Source organism: Quercus robur, chromosome 2 (genome assembly GCF_932294415.1).
Source record: "Quercus robur chromosome 2, dhQueRobu3.1, whole genome shotgun sequence".
In the NCBI taxonomy this organism is placed as follows: domain Eukaryota; kingdom Viridiplantae; phylum Streptophyta; class Magnoliopsida; order Fagales; family Fagaceae; genus Quercus; species Quercus robur.
In genome coordinates, this window is record NC_065535.1 from 88202150 (window position 1) to 88220709 (window position 18560).

The 18560-nt window shown below is 35.7% G+C and overlaps 1 protein-coding gene across 1 annotated transcript; it reads right to left on the reverse strand.

Annotated features, from left to right (window-relative positions):
* Nucleotides 1-3105: 3105 nt before the first annotated feature.
* LOC126704977 (uncharacterized) lies at nucleotides 3106-18098 on the reverse strand. The gene is given in 15 exon segments (XM_050403954.1): nucleotides 3106-3690; nucleotides 3810-4055; nucleotides 4536-4886; nucleotides 4999-5086; nucleotides 5853-5944; nucleotides 6816-6884; nucleotides 7508-7665; nucleotides 8073-8124; nucleotides 11807-12343; nucleotides 12469-12693; nucleotides 12817-13167; nucleotides 13295-13379; nucleotides 16492-16583; nucleotides 17205-17336; nucleotides 17925-18098. Coding segments are annotated over 15 exon segments (3237 nt in total).
* Nucleotides 18099-18560: the final 462 nt, after the last annotated feature.

Below are 18560 nucleotides of genomic sequence, written 5' to 3' on the forward strand. Positions count from 1 at the left end.
GTCCATACCGCAGAGAAGTGTGATAACAAATTCCGCCACTTATTCACTAGTCTCACGTGTGTCCCTCTGGCCTCTACGTCCATCTTGTATTTTTTTTTTTTTTTGATAATCCCTCGTCTTACTTGTATAGTTCATACTACTAAACTCACTTTTGAATTTGAATTTGAATTTGAAAAGAATATTAAAAAAAACCTCATCTGTACATCTCATAATCGTGACTAGGATTGCGCAGAAGTTATTTTGCACCAACATTTTAATCGGGTTTCATATAGCTTAAATTGCTAAAGAAGGTGGTTGATAGGGGGCAAAGGTGGTGATCGATGCACTCCTTTCCAATGTTGGTCAACTAGTATGTCAATCATATGTTTTGGATCTCGATAATTATCGAACCAATTGTCAACCTTTTATATATATACACCTATATATTTTACAAAATACTTTTAAAAATACCCAAAAATGGAAGTTCAAATTTGTGTTACTAGGACTATGTTTGTTTTGGTTTCAAACTAATTTCATAAATGCTTTTCCGTAAAATAGGCTGTTTGGTTGGTCCGGAAAATTGGGTCAAACTGAAAATGTTTTCATTGTTGACCGTAAAACAAGAGCAATGCGGTGGAAAATATTTTCTGTCGTTATTTTCACTTCAAACCATTTCCGGAGACGCGCAAAGAAAGAAGGGACTCACAGACCCACAAACGCACAAACACAAAGAGAGAGAGAGAGAGCTCGAGCATGAGCACACCCACAAAACCCAGATCACACCTCACCTCAGCCAAGCTCCAATCACGCTGGCCCACTGCCCAAATCACGCGCCGACTAAACACCCAAGACCCACAAACACCAGTCGACCCAGATCTCAGCCCACCCCTCCCTCATCACTGATCCACCTCTCCACCAGCCATGCACCAACAAGCTCCGATCTTGACAACCAACTGCAGGCCTTGCTCCACCAGGCTCTCCAACGCATTGGCCGCCACCACCGATCGCCGATCTGGCCACCACCGACCACTAGCCACTCCACTCCACCCCCAAATCCACCCGATATGACCGCCGCTGCCTCCATCCACTCCGATTCTCTCTTTCCCAATCTCTTTTTCCCTCAATCTCTCGCTCTTTCTTCCCCCTCTCACTGAGTTTGTGAATAAATGATGTTTTTGTTTTGATTTTTGTTTCTTGTGTTGTTTATATATTTTGATTCAATGTAATAATATTTGTTTAGATCTAAGAAAATGTGAGAAATATGATAAAAATGGGTTTTCTTTGGAATGCAACCAAACACTTTAAAATATTTTCTTTTCCCGAAAATAGCATTTCCGGAAAATATTTTACATGAACCAAACACAGCCTAGATTTCCACACCAACCCAAGTCAAATTTGAGACTTCCTCCCTCACACCCACGACAAAACCAACCACCACTTCATATGTTGTCTTCAATCTTCAAGCAAAAGTTAGAGTCGCCATATCTTCCACTGTTTCTATCTTCACCTACCCTTTTTCTTAGATTCAATTACTTAGACTAAGCCCAAAAAACTCGCCTAACCAAGACCAACAAACCGACACCTAATGGGGCTAATTGGTACAGTTCGGGCCTAACCAACTAGAATGGTTCAACTACATAAACCCAAAAAAATCCAACTGTTTTAACCAATGAACAGCACTAATCGTGACCATATCAAGCAAAGTAAAAGATATTTGAATTAAACAAAAAAATAGAAAAAAAAGTAAAGATTGAGTGCAATGCCTCAAGTGCATTGGATCAATTGTGATAATACACATGGCCAAAAGTAAATTTATGTCATCATCAAAATGGATCTAGTGTATTGGAGCACACTAGACCCAACCCAAGACCTCAAATCAAAACCCTAAAGGTTTCAACCCCTCACAGGATTTTATCTTAGGCACTATCGCTCTTTATTATCAACCTTGAAACTAAAAACAAATTGGCACCAATATACGATGTTATAGTGGATGGCTTCCATGAACTCATGAATAACAAGATTAGAATAAGACAAAGAGGAAGAGTCGATGAGGTTGTCCAAGCCTACTCGCGTAGCCCTTTCACTTCCAATTTGATCCGGTAATCGAGATCACAATGGCAAGATATAAGGATTGACTAATTTGTAAGATCGTGAGTTCTAATATGGTAACTATTGTACCAAAAATATCTTAAAAGGAAACCCATTGAATTCAAAAGGAATGCATTTTTCATCATTCATTAATCCATAAAAATATAATATCACACCAACCTTCTTCCCTGCAATGTAATTTGGGATGGGGCAAGGGAGGTCAAGCCCTCAATGCTAGACAAAATTGTCACCTCAATGTACTTACGCTAATAAGTATTACATTAGGGCTACTTACAAATAGGGCTGTAAATGAACCAAGTGTAACCATATATTATACATTTAGAATTGCTTATTTAATTTTATTTTGAATATGAGTTGAACTCAAGTTAATTACCAAAATAAATATAAAGTAGATTCAAGTTTGATTCATTTTTTTTTTGTCAAAATAAGTTTGAGTTTGTTTATGAGTTACATAATTAACTTATTATTTTTTCATATATAGTGTGCATTTGGTTTGTGCATCCACGTTGGTCGTTTGTGTTTTTAGCTTTTTTTTTTAGCCGCATAATTTGACTTTTCAACCACTTTTCAGCCACACAAGTAGGTCCTATGTACTGTTCACGGGACTCACAAACATCACTTTTCAGTAACATTTTCATTAAAAATGGATTTCACGATACTATTTACATATTTAAAAATTATTTTGTTACAATGCTTTCAGTTTATAGATTTCAGCTGTATTCAAACGGATCCATAATGAACACTACAACTACATTTTTTTATCACCCACAAACCTATACTAATAATTTATAAAAATTAAATTCATCAACCTTATATTATTAAAAAATATATACTATTTTTTACTACAAAATAAACTATATGTATTATCTATAAATAACAATTAATAAGTTGATATTTTATCAACCTATTATAAACTTACAGGTTACACAATTCAATCTTAAGTTTATATAATTTTAAGTTTTTTACCAAGCTAAGCTTAGTATAACATCTTGAGTCATTTAACATTCTACTAAAATATCACTCAGCATCAGATGCTTGTTATTCCAAAAAACTCTGTCAAGGAGTAGAATTAGCAATCCGCACTGCTGCACCAGATATAGTTTTTTGCAACCGCTCATCTTCCACCTTCATAACCACCTTATTCACCACTGTAAAATCCAAGACCCCAGCCAAAACTAGTTTCCCAATAATTTCACCAAAACCATTTGGTGCTTTGGGTACATCAAGACTAACATCATCCAACATTGAGCCATAAAGTAAACATCCAAGCTCTATGTCTCCATCTGCAAGAACTTTCTCAGTGAACAGATACTCAAGAAGCTTCGCAACTGGTTCAGCACATGGTGGACTTCTCTCTAGTCCAAGGGAAATAGCTTCCTTGACAACCTCAGGGTGGTAAGCTGGAGAATTTAGTTCCTTCACACACTTAAGCGCTTCGTCCAAAAGCCTTACAATGAAATATTCCTCAATGAGATAGACTGTTTTTCTCTGAAGATTATTCAACCTTGCAGTTGTTTTGGTCATGGGGAGGAAGCCACATGGGCCGGTATCCCCTAGATTCTGTGATTCTGAGTATTTTTTAGTGATATTTTTGGCTTTTACCTGCAAAAAATAAAGATATAGAAAAGGGATTGTTACACATTTACAAATGATCAGAACAACAAGAGGCAAATCGAAAGTTTATGGACACAACTTTTGTATAAGTAATTAACTATGCGTACCTCTTCAGGCCTGGCAACCCAATTGTTTGCTCTCAAATCGAGCAGATCACGAATCATGAACCTCAGTAGTGGGGCCAGTTGCGTGCTGGTGCTCATATCATTCAACTGCCTAAAGTACTCATCATTTTTACAGCGTGATGTTGGGCTCTCATCAAACTGCTTACCAAGAGTGATTAATAACTGGCATAAGGCTTCAACATTTTCTTCATTGGGTTGAAACTTGCTATCAGCTGGTCCAAGAAGCTTCTGTTCACGTACACAAGTAACCATGAGCCATATAAATAACAGTCAATATATTTACAATATATTTGAACAATATATGGCATAAGCCTATTGTATAGAAAAATATTACATTTAGAAAGAAAATAAAGAAGGCAAAGAGAAAACATATAATGGATTTAACATGGTTCAGCCTAAAGTTGAAATTTATCTTATTTATAAAATTTATATTAAAAAATGTACATATAGTAAACTCTTTGAAAATTCAATCTCATCATAAAATAAAATACATCTTTTATCAAATTCCATAATGGAAACTTAAAATTTTCATTTTATCAATTTGGACAATTCTTTTTTAAGAGTACCATTGGACTAATCCAGATATTTGGTTCCTATATATTTTGTAGGCTAAATTATTAAAATGTTTAGACATCTTAATAGGCTTGGACCTCGACTAATATCGGGTCTAATTATTTTTAACAAGACAGAGGGAGTCGGAATGAGAACCTGAACAACAAGATGAACAATCCTTTCAACCATCATCTTCTGCTTCATAAGCTCTCCGATTAACTGAATGTTTCCAAGAAAACGACGCCTGAGCATTCTTTCTCTAATCCTACGACCCATTGTTTGTTCTGGAGCAGTCATACACTGTAATTCTTTTGTCAGTTCGTCAGCACCCTCAAATGTCTCCTGGCATTTATTCAATAGGACTCGCATGACAGTTATGTCTCTACTATGAGGTTCATCAGATGGGAAACGCGGGAGCTTTTGATTAAGATCTGAACACAGGAGAGCGTACATGGGACAATATGCAGGTTCTGTCACAGCCTTGTTATATATCAGTGTGACAGTCCCCTGTATTGCAAGTCAAAGGAAAATTTTCACAAAGGTAAACAAGAACAATGTTTCTAAAATTTGGCATTTGGATGTGTTAATTAATGAAACTTAAGGAAAACAAAAGCTTAACCACTAAGGTTTCAGCTGAATTAATTCCACTGTAAACTGGGTGATCCTGTAGCCGATCAAACTTAGCTGAGGTATGCTTGTTCAGTATCCTGCAACGGAATAGATATTAGTATTCAGCATCACCTGCATCTTTTATAACTAAATGCTTTAAAACCAAGGCTATGCATTTGGGTTGGGGTTTTTCTTTGGTGGCCGGGGGATGTGCAAGTGACTGATAATAAAAGGGAATTACAGTATGACATTAAACAATGCTGTCATTAGGTTCTAGATTATTATGATATAAGTTATCTTTACTGTTTTGAAACAAGTGTCAAGGTCAACAGCGGCAGCTAACAAAAAGTAAGGATATAAGAATGCACCGATTCGTTTAATCATATAGGCAATAGCAAATGCATCATCGACATCAATTTTATCCTATCTAAGGAAAGATTACTATTAGAATTATGCAGTTAAATGATTAAATTTATCATATTCCAAGAGATTTTGGGACAATTGGCAATTTCACAGTTACAACCATTTAAAACTTACCCTGTACATCGCATCTCTTGTTAAGGACAGTACTAGTAAAAAGTCATTACAAAAGACAATTCAAGGGATGGAGGTGGATAATCCCTATAAATAGAGTGATGGTTTAGTCTGATAGAGCATTTTTCTGACAGCATCTAGAAATTTCAAGATTTAGATTATTGTTAAAACTTGAAAAGGCTAACAAGGCTTAGAGTCAACATTCCTCGTTAACTATTGATCTATTCATAATTTCATATAACAAAGGGAAATCAAAGAGCTAATCAGCACATGAGGTAAGAATCATATATCCTGCAGAAGCAGCACAACTATGATATTTTAATATATTACCTATCTGCTGCTGTTTTCAAGATACATTCGTTTTCAGAGAGATTTTCCCTTCTAGCTGACCATGGTAAGTCAGATCTTTGTTGAGGTCCTCCCTGATAATTAAAACAACAGCAACAATTAGACTCAAGTATTCGAAGTAAAGCTGCAAATACACAAAGGCATAATTTTGATGTAAAAATTGCCCAGAAAAAGAGGTAAAGGATATATTGCTAATTCTGACACATTCATACTTTCAAAATTAAATGTTGAAATTTCATTTAGACACAAGACCAAAAGTTTCCATTCTAAAGCTATTTTATATACAGTATAACAGAGTCTATCTCCTATCAGAAGTAAGGGAAGGGTGTAAGCAAAGTTCAAAAGATCCAATTAATCATGCTTATAATCATGCATGTTTACAGCATGACCTACATGCATACGTGCATAGTCTCAATTCAGCCAATTAAAGAAGAGAGAGTGAATCTATGATAATATATCTATCCTTTAAATCTTGAGACTTGAGAGGTTGCCCAATCTCAGTATAGACTTTGTGACGACTACAATGTTAAACTTTTGACTTCAAGATATAAATGTAGTAATTTTATGAGTGAGTGTGTTTAGATTTTGCTTATTTTTGACAACTTATTTGCATAGTGTTTATCAAAAAATATGATTTTTGATAATTTTTATGTTAAATGTGTTACACAAAAAGTTAAAAGTGAGATTATTAGCCAAAAAAAAAAAATTTAGACAAAAGGCAAAAAAACAAAAAAATTTTAAAGCAATTCCGCAACACACAATCACACGATAATCCATTTGCTTCTAGTGACAAACTTTTAGCTTTTATGTATAACTTTTTAAAATCTTATTTTTTCTAATTTTTCTAAATACAAGTATATTTCAGCGCATTTTCAATAAAAGCAATCAACAAAAAGCAAAATAAATTGATAATAAAGTAACGTAAAGTGCTGAAAGTTTATATACTTTTTTTCTTCTAGGCAACCGTCGGTTTCTGGTCTCCGGATTATTTGTCAAATGCTGATTTGATTGTACCTAAAATAGTGAGAATATATGTAAGTAAATAAGAATTTTCTTTTGTTGAGAAGTGCAAGTAAGAAAGTTACGGAACCAACCAACCAACACTACAGTGTGTAACAGTAAACTCATTAACAAAAAGTAAAAGAATCCTAGAACGTAAATTTCCTACTTACAGTCTCAACCAACCAATACACCAATTTAACACTAAATTTTATAACTTGGTAAACTGGTGGATCATGTAAGTGGTGAGGAAAAAAAATGCCCTGCTCATGAAATCTAATATAAGACATATGGCAAGTGGTGTCATATTATTGGGTCTAGTATACTGGATACTAAATCCAAGCCATGTTTGAGAAAAATAATAATAGGTCCATATAAAAAGTGGCAGGCAGAAAGCATCAATATGAGCATGTGTCCTATTTTTATCACATGTTCGCATCGTGTTGGCTCAAGTGCGTTGAAGGTAAGCCTTAATCTTATAAAATTGGGTATGAAAGCTTAGGGGCTTGTTTTTTTAAGGGACCTGATCACAAAATCCTGCAGAGTTTCACTATTTAAGAGTATATAATCTAAAAGACTCACTAATAATAGTTATGTAATAATACAAGTTAGTATGAGATTTGATGATGAGTACTGACCATCTTATTCTTAGTAACATCCGAGTGAGGCTTAACATCAGATGCCACTAATTCCGGAAACATATCTAGCTCTCGCTGCTGCGTTGTTGCTTCTCGGATGTCGTTTGGATTTTGCTTTAGCTCTGAGTTTGGTCGGAGACTCATGCTTGGAAGACCAGCTGACAACATATATATAGGATAAGCTCAAAAAACAATAAATTTATGAGGTAGTAGGTAATTGATGACATGTTTGGTTCCCGGGAAAATGTTGAAAAAAATAAAATCAAATGAAACTATTTAATTAATGTCTTAAAGTTAAAACCCTGATATTTTATTTCAGAAACTGAACTTTATGGACATTACCACATTATTTTAAAAAAGGAAACAATTCTTGCTCTCCTGTCTGAGCTGAAATTGACAAAACAATTTTCATTTCATGATTCGAAATTAAAAACATCACAAACCGTAAATAAAATAAAATAAAATGCAAAAGCTTTGTGTACTTTTCCTTTCGTTTCACTCATTTTCTCATCAACCAAACAATAGAACATATTGTAAAAATTAAAGGATTGATATGTGTACGGACCGATCAATGCTTGCTCCATGAAGTAGACGATGTTGGAAGAAAATATGGGAGAGGTATATACGTTGGAAGTCAGTTATCAATGGCTAGGAACACGAACTCCACGAAATTGCAGAGAGAGATCAGAATTGAAATTTTAGGATTTTGAGGTCTGGGTATGGATGTGTGAGTAATGGGAAAGTAAATAAGTGAGAAGATAAAAAAGCACTGCAACCTTCACCATTACGTAAAGTCTTTAAGAACAGATACTATTTAAAAAGTCAAGTCATATGAACAGAATCAACAGACTTCGAGACATAAAGGTTTTAGAGTGGGGACAATAAACTTAGGTAAAGACATTCGCATTGAATGTTGTAATTTGTAAAACCACATATAAAGCTATTTTAACACTCCCAATGTCAAAACATATACTACATCATAGGTGTTATAGCAAAAATGTAGCAACTAGCTACGATGATCGGTTAATCGTCTCAAAGCTATCCTTCCGTATATCATTTCAAAAAATCAAAGTACCTTCATTGCTGACCGACTTATCACTGATAATGTTTTGGTGGCATATGAAATCATGCACTTCCTGAAGCATAAGTGTGGGGGGAATGATAGCTTCATGGCTGCAAAGCTAGACATGAGTAAAACTTTCGACAGGGTAGAATGGATTTTCGTTGAAAAAGTCATGAGGAAAATGGGCTTTGATGAGAATTGGATCAATCTAGTAATGAAATGCATTTTCTCGGTGTCTTACTCAGTCATTATTAATGGCATAACATACGGGAACATTATACCCACTAGAGGGTTTCGACAAGGCGACCCACTTTCTTCGTACCTATTCCTCTTATGCGCAGAAGGCTTCTCTGCCCTAATTCATGACACTGCTCGGAACAATCAGCTCCACGGCATTTCCATTTGTAGGGGGCTCCAAAAATCACTCACATTTTTTTTGCAAACGACAACCTTCTCTTCTGTAGGGCAAATGGTAATGAATGCAGCAAGCTAAAAGAAATTCTTAGTATGTATGAGTCAGCTTCGGGGCAGAAGATCAACACCGACAAATCCTCTATCTTTTTTAGCCCAAATACCTCCCAAGAGCTCAAGGATGAGATTATCAACATTCTTGGGTCAATGCATGACTCAAATCATACGAAGTATCTTGGCCTCCCTTCCATCATTGGCCGATCCAAGAAGCTTGTGTTTGCGGATATTAAGGAGAAGGTTGGCAAGAAACTTGTAGGCTGGAAGGGTAAGCTGCTCTAAACTGGGGACAAAGAAGTTCTTATCAAAGCAGTGGCCCAAGCTATTCTTACTTACACAATAAGCTGCTTCCAACTTCCAAAGAGTCTCTGTGAAGATCTTGAAAAGTTGATGAGAAGTTTTTGGTGGGGACAGAAACATCAGGAGACAAAATGGCCTGGATTGGGTGGAAGACAATGTGCAAGCCCAAATCTCAAGGGGGAATGGGCTTTAGAAACTTGCAGGCCTTTAATCTTGCCTTACTTGCAAAACAAGCTTGGAGAATTCTTACAAATCCAGGTTCCCTAGTGGCTCGTATCCTTAAGGCAAAATACTTTCCTTTTTGTGATATTCTCCATGACAATCTTGGTAGCAACCCCTCCTATACTTGGCAGAGTATTTTCAACAGTTTAGAGGTTCGAAGATGTGGAATAAGATGGAGTGTGGGAAATGGATGGCTTATCCACATTTGGGATGACAAATGGATCCCAAACCCCATAACTTACAAAGTCATCTCCCCTCCCCGCCCTTTTGAAGACTATCCAATGGTCTCTTCCCTCATTGATCTGGTGACTAGATGGTGGAAACTGGGGGTTGTCTGTGCTCTCTTCCTCCCTTTTGAGGCTAATATGATTTTAAAAATTCCCCTCTGTTACAATCTGCCTGAGGACATGCTCATCTGGATAGGGAATAAAAGAGGGGTTTTCACAGTAAAAAGTGCCTATTTTGTTGCAGTCAAAATCCTTGACACAAGAGTTGATGGGGAATGCTCGTTTGGTGATTCAAATGCTCGGATTTGGAGGAAAATCTGGTCTCTAAAGCTTCCAGAAAAAATCAAAATTTTCTCTTGGCGTGCCTGTGTAAACGACCTTCCTGTGCTCACAAATGTGTCTGCAAAAGGTATTCAAACCTTCTGTACTTGCCCAGTGTGCGATGAGGAGCCTGAAAGCCTTGTACATGCCTTGATCTTTTGTGATTTTGCTCTCTCAGTGTGGTCCCTTTGGCAAGACTGCCCAATTGATTTGCTTCTTAAAACAAAGAACTTCAATGATTTAGTGTTCCAATTATGCTCCTCCTTATCTGCCTTGAACCTTGAATTGTTCTTTGCCATTTCTTGGTCAGTTTGGTATAACAGGAACAAGCTTCTCCATGGTGAGAATGGGCTACGATCTCTTCAAATTCTAGAATTAGCCAAGAGCATGATTGAGGATTACAGGGAGGCTTTTTTGTTGGACACTCCCCCTCTGCCGTCCCCTCAAAGCAACTGGATTGCTCCTCCACCCAACTACTTCAAGGTAAATGTTGATGGTGCTTCCTCCATTGATGGTAGCGGAATTTTTGGTATTGGGGTCATCATTAGAGATGAAATGGGAAGGGTCATCGCTGCTCTCTATAAAGCTCTCCCTGTGCACTACCCAGCTGAATTAACAAAGTTTTTTGCCTTGGAACACGGGGTACTCTTAGCTCAAGAAATGAATATCTCAAAGGTGATTTTCGAATCAGATGCTTCCTCTGTCATTTCTGCTGTTTCTCAAGCCTGTCATGGTGCTGAGCATTCAATCTGCGAAGTCGGTCTTCTCCTGTTGTTCGTTCAGTCATGTGAAAAGGGATTACAACAGGGCTGCTCATGAGCTAGCCCAATTTGCTAAATGTAACCAAGCCACTAATCTATGGAAAGGTGTTATTCTGCCCCTCTTAGCTTATTTACTTCATTTTGGCCTAGGATGATCTGTTAGCTCCACCTCTCTATTATACTCCTTTTCTGCTATTAATGAAATACAAGCTTTCTTCTCAAAAAAAAAAAAAAAAAAAAGATCTGTTAATGGTTTTTATTTCTCTCTCCTCTCATTTCTCCGTGCTCCTTCTCCGCAAGACCGGCTCTATCTATGAGGCAAGTGAGGTGATTGCCCAAGGTTTCAAGTGGAAGAAAGCCCCAAATTTAGGTTATAAATAAGCCCAAATAAAAATTAAAAATGTTATAACTACTACAAATTTTACAAATTGATATGCTAATAAATATCTCCCACAGCTGAAACATTCTCTGTCCCTCTCACAGACACAACAACCAAAGCAAAATTAAAGTCAAAAGAGGTCAAATAAATCAATTTCCAGCCTGTGTTATTGTCCTCATAGTTTGCCGGCTTGTGTGTAAACAAAAGTAAAAAAAAAAAGGGTGATTCTTTTAATCCTGCTGGTAGTGGCAGTGTTGTTAACTCTGCTTCAGATTAAGTCTTCTTATTATAGACTATTTATATTATTAAAAATTATATATTATTTTTTATTACAATATAGACTATTTATAATATCCATAAAAAAACAAATAATAAAAGTTGATATTTGATGAGTTTATTTACAAAGTCACACAATCCAATCTTAAAGCCTATATAAAATCTAGATAAACAAACTTTTTAACAAGTTCAACCTGTGTTTATAACAGCTCAATCCATTTACAAATCTACAAAATATCAGTCATCATCAGATGCATAATTGTGATTCCAAACACTCTATCCATGATTAACAGTCAGCTCTGCTCCATCAAATATAGCTTTCTGCAACCGCTCATCTTCCACCTTCTTCACCACCTTATTCACCACTGTAAAATCCAAGACCCCAGCCAGAACTAGTTTCCCAATAATTTCACCAAAACCATTTGGTGCTTTGGGTACATCAAGACTAACATCATCCAACATTGAGCCATAAAGTAAACATCCAAGCTCTATGTCTCCATCTGCAAGAACTTTCTCTGCAAACAGATACTCAAGAAGCTTCACAACTGGTTCAACACAGGGTGGACTTTTCTCTAGTCCCAGGGAAATAGCTTCCTTGACAACCTCACGGTGGTAATCTGGAGAATTTAGTTCCTTCACACACTGTAGCGCTTCGTCCAAAAGTCTGATAGTGAAATATTCCTCAATAAGAGAGACTGTTTTTCTCTGAAGATTACTCAACATTGCATCTCTTCTGAACCTAGGGATGTATTTACCTGGGCTGATGTTCCCTTGATTCTGCGATTCTGACTGTATGTCAGGGATGAATTTGGGTTTTACCTGGAAAAGCAAGGTAGTAAAGAGATGGTTAGATAATCCAAGCCAAACCCATGCATGCACATTGCACAGACATGATATCACATAATGATATCTTTCAAAAATAAAGATGACATTCGTATCTATACCTCTTTACGTCTGGGAAGCCAATTTTTTTCTCTCAAATCAAGAATGTCACGAATCATGTGCCTCAGTCGAGGAGCCAACTGAGGGTTTGTGCTCAGTAACTTCAATTGACAGAAGTACATATCATTTATACGCCGTGATTTTTGGTCCTCATCAAGCTGCTTACCAACAGTGTTAAGTAACTGACATATAGCTTCCACGTTTTCCTCAGGTGGATCTAGAAGCTTCTGTTTCACGTATACAAGTGACATGAGCAATATAAATAACAATCAATATATTCTAAACTAGAGCTATATATGAACAGTGAATTGCTTGAACCACAGAACAGAGAAAGGAAGTTCAAATGGAACCTGAACAATGTGATGGATGATTTTTTCAGGTACCATCTTCTGCTTATAAAGCTCTCCAAGTAAACGGATGTTTCCAAGAAAATGAAGCTTGAGCATTCTTTCTCTAACCCTACGCTCCATCTTTTGCTCCGGAGCAGTCATATGCCTTAATTCTTCACTCCGTTCGTCAGCACACTCAAATGTCTCCTGGCATTTATTCAGTAGGACTCTCTTGAAAGTAATTACATTACCATCAGGTTCATCAGATGCTAAAGGTGGGAGCTGTTCACTGAGATCACTGCACAGAAGAGCGTACATGGGACAAAATGCCGGTTCCATCACAGCCTTGTTATGTATCAGTGAAATAGTCCACTGTATTGCAAGTCAAAGGAACAATGTTTCTAAATTTGGCTTATGGATGTGCAAATTAATGAAACTTAAAATTTAAAAAAAAAAAAAAAGAAAAAGAAAAAAAGAGAAGGTTGAGGGGGTGTTTAACCTTTAAGGTTTCAGCTGATTTAATTCCACTGTAAATTGGGTGATGTCGCAGATCAAACTTAGTTGGGGTCTGCTTGTTCATTATCCTGCATTGGATTAGAAAATTGTATTCAGCATCGCCTGTTCACCTGCATCTTTTATAATTAAATGCAATGATACGTTTAATTATATAGCAAATGCATCATCTTCATTAATTCTCTTTATCTAAGGAAAGGTTGCAACCATTTGAAACTAAACCAGTTCAATCACATATACAAAAAGATAAAAGAAGTACACCCACATGGTCGCACTCTATGATAAACTTAAACTATGCTGTAGTAATATTTTAAACATGATTTTGTTTAGTCTAGCCCACGAGATGAATAAATTTGAGAGATTTCTTAATTGACTTTAAATCCTACATTAGTTAAAAGAAAAATAAGGAGGCGCAATATTACTATATATAAAGAGTGCCACTCCCATATTGATAAGAAAATGAAGTAGGGGGTGCGATAGTCTTTGTAAACAGGTGATGTAGCCTTTTATATGTATGTAGGAGTTAGAAGAGAAAACTTTGTCTATTGAGAAAATCAGAGACTGAGTTTTGTCTAGTGTGCTAACGTGAAATCAACAAGATTGTTTGGTGGATTTTTTTGGTTGGCGTTTGTCAAATTTTGTATCATCTCTTACTTGCCTCTTATTGTTTTGTGTGTTTTCACAATAAATTGGTTTGCCAAACCATATAAATTTTTCTTTCTTTTGCTACTTGCCTTCATATTGTTTTGCATGTCTTCACTACAAATTGGGATAAGAGCTATTAGTTAGGCATTTAGGAGATTGCAAGCACAAAGTTTTGAGATCGAAGAAGACATCCTAGCACAATAAGGATTAATTAAAGAATTATATGGAAAGCAAAGAAATCTTTCTATGATGAATGAGAAGAGCTTGAGAAGAAGGTAGTAGGTACTATCTGTTTGAGAAGGTCTAGAGATAAGCTATAACATATTGAATGAGACTTCTTTCCCACTAATTATGGAAAAATTAGAGAAGATATATGTTTCAAAGTCGCTTACAAATAGTTAGTTTATGCGGGAGGCACAATAAGATTTTTATTTAGTATTATTTATGTTTGCAAGTCAATTGAATTTTTATATTTTAGGTTTTAGTAGTTTATCAGGCTAATAGTATTTGATTTGGAAGCAGGGTTATTTTTGTAATAAGGCAGTTAAGTTTCCTACGCCAATTAGAACTAGGGCTTGGCAATCCTTTATAAGCAACCTCTTGTACCCATTGAGGAGATAGTTGATATTTTGATGAAGGAGAAAAATGGATGTTTGGTCTCTCTTTGGTCTGGTGATGACTCTAGGTCCACCTTAGATGCTGACTCTTAGTGGCTTCCCTGGTGCTCACTCCAAGCAAGGAAACTTGAAGAAAGAGTTGTATCAATTTAATATGGAATAAGATACCAATATTAGGGATCACTTGAATGCTTTTCATAGATTGACTACTCAATTTTCAAGCATGGAAATTGAGGAGCAAGATCTGGCCTTGTTAATTACTTCTAACTTCACTCTCTCGTTCATATATATGATTGCCTAGTGACTATACTGTTGGTTGGCAAGGAAACACTAAAGTTAGAAGAGGTCACAATAGTTCTTTATAGATCAAGATGCTCAATAAGAATAAACAATTTTGACTATGGGGCATTTATGGTGAAATCTTATTCAAGTCATGGTAGTAGTATGTCATGCGGGAAGAATTATAGGGAGAAGCAAATATCAAATTCTAGACTGAAGAATGATATAAATGATGTAGAATATTATTATTATTATGAGATGGGACAATATTAGTATCTATGCAAGAAGCTAGGATCTAAGTTAGAAGAGCTCAAGAAAAGTTGTGATTGTAAGAAGTTTGCATATGCAATGAATTCTATAACTAATAGCGAGAATGAAGATTGTGGCGCTGTTCTGATGGTTAGTAAAAGTATAGATTTAGTTTAAAAAATCATGAGTTTTGGATTTTGCTTGTTGCTTCATATGTGTTAGAATAAAGTTTGGATTGACACGTACAGGACTTGTGATGAAAGTTTTAATGTTGACTAATAGAAGAGAATGTAATGTTGCATGAATAGGGACCATAAAAGTTAAGATGTTTGATGGGATAGTGAAAATCCTGTGTAATGTGAAACATGTACCTGGGCATGAAAGAAATTTGATTTCTTTGGATCGGCCGTATTCTATGAACTATGGATATTATACAAACGGTGGAGTTATAAGTTAGCAAATGTTCAAATGCGTTAGAGCAAGTTGATTGGTGAGACAGTTAAAGGTGGAGCAAAATGCAAAGATGAGTCTTTGAGTAAAACACAGCAAAGGAAAAATAACCATGGATGTAAAAGGGTAAGATTTGTGGTCAATATGAATGAAATGGTTGTGCAAATGAGTTTGAATGAGAAGTTTAGGCATTATGTGAACTCAATATATATCATCTCTTGTTAAGGACGTGAGGTAGAGCATTCCTACTGACAAAGAAGATGTAAAGAGGGTACTCAAAGGATACTAGTAAAGACAGCTCAAGGCTAAAGGTGGAGATATGTTAAATCTAGTCCATAAAAGGATTAAGTTTGGAGGTTTTCTAGTTGGTTTTGGAATCCCACATTGATTAGAAGAATAATAAGGAAGTGCAATATTCCTATGTATTAAGAGTGTTACTCCTGTGTTGATAATAAAGTAGAGAGGTTGGATAATGCGTAAAAATAGAGTGATGGTTTAGCCTTTATTGTGTGTGCGAGAGTTGGAAGACGTAATTTTGTTTAGTGAGGAAATTAGCTTTGAATCTTCTGTTTCTTTCCTTTTCCTTCTTCCCCCCCCCCCCACCTGTTTTTCACAACAATTTTGCAATTTAAAAACGTCTGTGCAGAACAAGCATTACAAGTATTCACTAATCATTTCAATTTACGCATTTACCTTGTTACAAAGGAATGTTTTTAGTCTCAGGAACATAGAGCATTTTTCTGATAGTGTCTTAAAATTTCAAAATTTGGATTGTTAAAACTTAATAATAGGCTAACAAAGCTCAGAGTCAACAATCCATGTTAACTAATGATCTATTCATAACTTCATATAACAAACGAAAATCCGAGCACTAAACAGCACATGAGGCAAGAATCATAAATCTTGCAGAAGCATCACAAACTATGATATTTTAATATATTACCTATCTGCTGTTGTTTTCAAGACACGATCGTATTCAGAGAGATTTCCCCTTCTAGCTGACCATGGTAAGTTAGATTTGACTAGAGGTCCTCCCTGATAATTTAAAAACAACAACAACAATTAAATTCAACCTTGTGTTTAAAGTAATGCCGTGGGAAAGCTGCAAATACACAAAGGCATAATTTTGATGTAAAAAACACCCAAGAATAGAGGCAAAAGATAAACTGCATGCCCTCCGACGCACATCCAACTAATTCAGACAGGAGACCAAAAATACCCATTCTAAAGCTGTTTAATATATAGTATAACAAAGTTTATTTCCTATCAGAAGTAAGGGATGGATCATGGATGTAAGCAAAGAAATTAAAACACTAGCTTATTATTGGCATCAATAATTCAATATCAACTTATTTTGACCTGTTTCCCATATTCTTGGCATCAATATTAACTTATTTCCTATCATAAGCGTGTGTTATACACACATATAAAATGATACAATCATGATTATATTCATGCATGTTTACATTCAAGCATCACCTACACACATACTTGTTAATAATACTCAATTCAGGCAATCAAAGAAGAGAAGGTGAATCTATGATAATATATCCATTCTTTAAATCTTGAGAGGTTGCCCAATGTTAAACTTTTGACTTCAAGATATAAATGTAGTAATTTCATCGAAGTAATATAAAGTGCTGAAAGTTTATTTACTTTTTTTCTTCTAAACGGGGGCAGCAATTGGCTTCTGGGCACTTGACTGTTCTCTGGATTATTTGTCAAAGGCTGATCAAATTGTACCAAAAAAATGAGAATATATATAAGTACAGTAGTGAGTATCCCAATCTTGACAGCAAACTCATTAACAAAATAGATTCCTAGAACGTATAACAGTCAGATTGATATACTTTACGGACCCAACCAACCGATACACCAATTAATTTCACACTTAAATTTTATGGGTCCGGTTAATGTGTGTCCTTAGAGTATACATTAAACTTTTTATTTTTGGAAACATTTTTTCGGAAAATTGAAAAAGCTATCATTCTTTTTTCAATTCTAGACAAATTTTTTTCCACATTAGTAAAATCCAAATTTTATAACTTGCTAAACAAGTCAATCATTTGGGTGGAGTGTCATGTTTATTGGACCCGATACAAAATGTTAAACATGCGGCGCATTGTATTAGGTTCAGTACACAAATCCCGAAAAACCAAAAAAATATTGTAGGCCATGTAAAGAGTGGTTGGTATAAAGTACCCATCATTTATAGTCAACTAGTGGAATTGGGTATGAAAGTGTGTGTCCAAGATTTATCCTGAACGCATAAAAATCATGCAGAGTTCCACTAAATACTAATAAAGTGTATAGAATCTAAAAAAACTCACAAATAACATGTAATAATAGCTATAGTATGAGATATTGACGACTGACCATCTTATTCTTAGTAATATCCAACTGAGGCTTAACATCATCAGATGCCACTACTGCTTCCGGAAACATATCAAGCTCTCGCTTCTGCGTCGTCGCTTCTCGGATGTCGTTTGGATTTTGCTTTAGCCCTGAGTTTGGCCGGAAACTGATGCTTGAAAGACCAGCTGACAACATATATAGGAGCAGATCAAAATCAATAAATTTGTGAGGTGGTAGGTAATAATGATCTGTTCGGTTCCCGGGAAAAAGTTGAAAAAATAAAAATAAAATGAAACCATTTAATGTTGTAAAGTTAAAACCCTGACTTTTTTTATTTTAAGAAACAGAACCTCATAGAAATTACCACATTATTTTAAAAAAGGAAACAATTCTTGCTCTCCTGTCTGAGCTGAAATGGACAAAACAATTTTCATTTCATGCTTCGAAACTCAAAAAACAGCACAAACGTAAGTAATAAAAAAAGCTTTGTGTACTTTTCCTTTTATTTTCTCAGCAACCAAAAAATTAGAACAAATGGTAAAAAGGATTGATATGTGTACGGACCGATCAATGCTTGCTCCATGAAGTAGCTGATGTTTGGAAGAATATATTGGAGAGGTATATACGTTGGAAGTCAGTTATCAACGGCTAGGAACA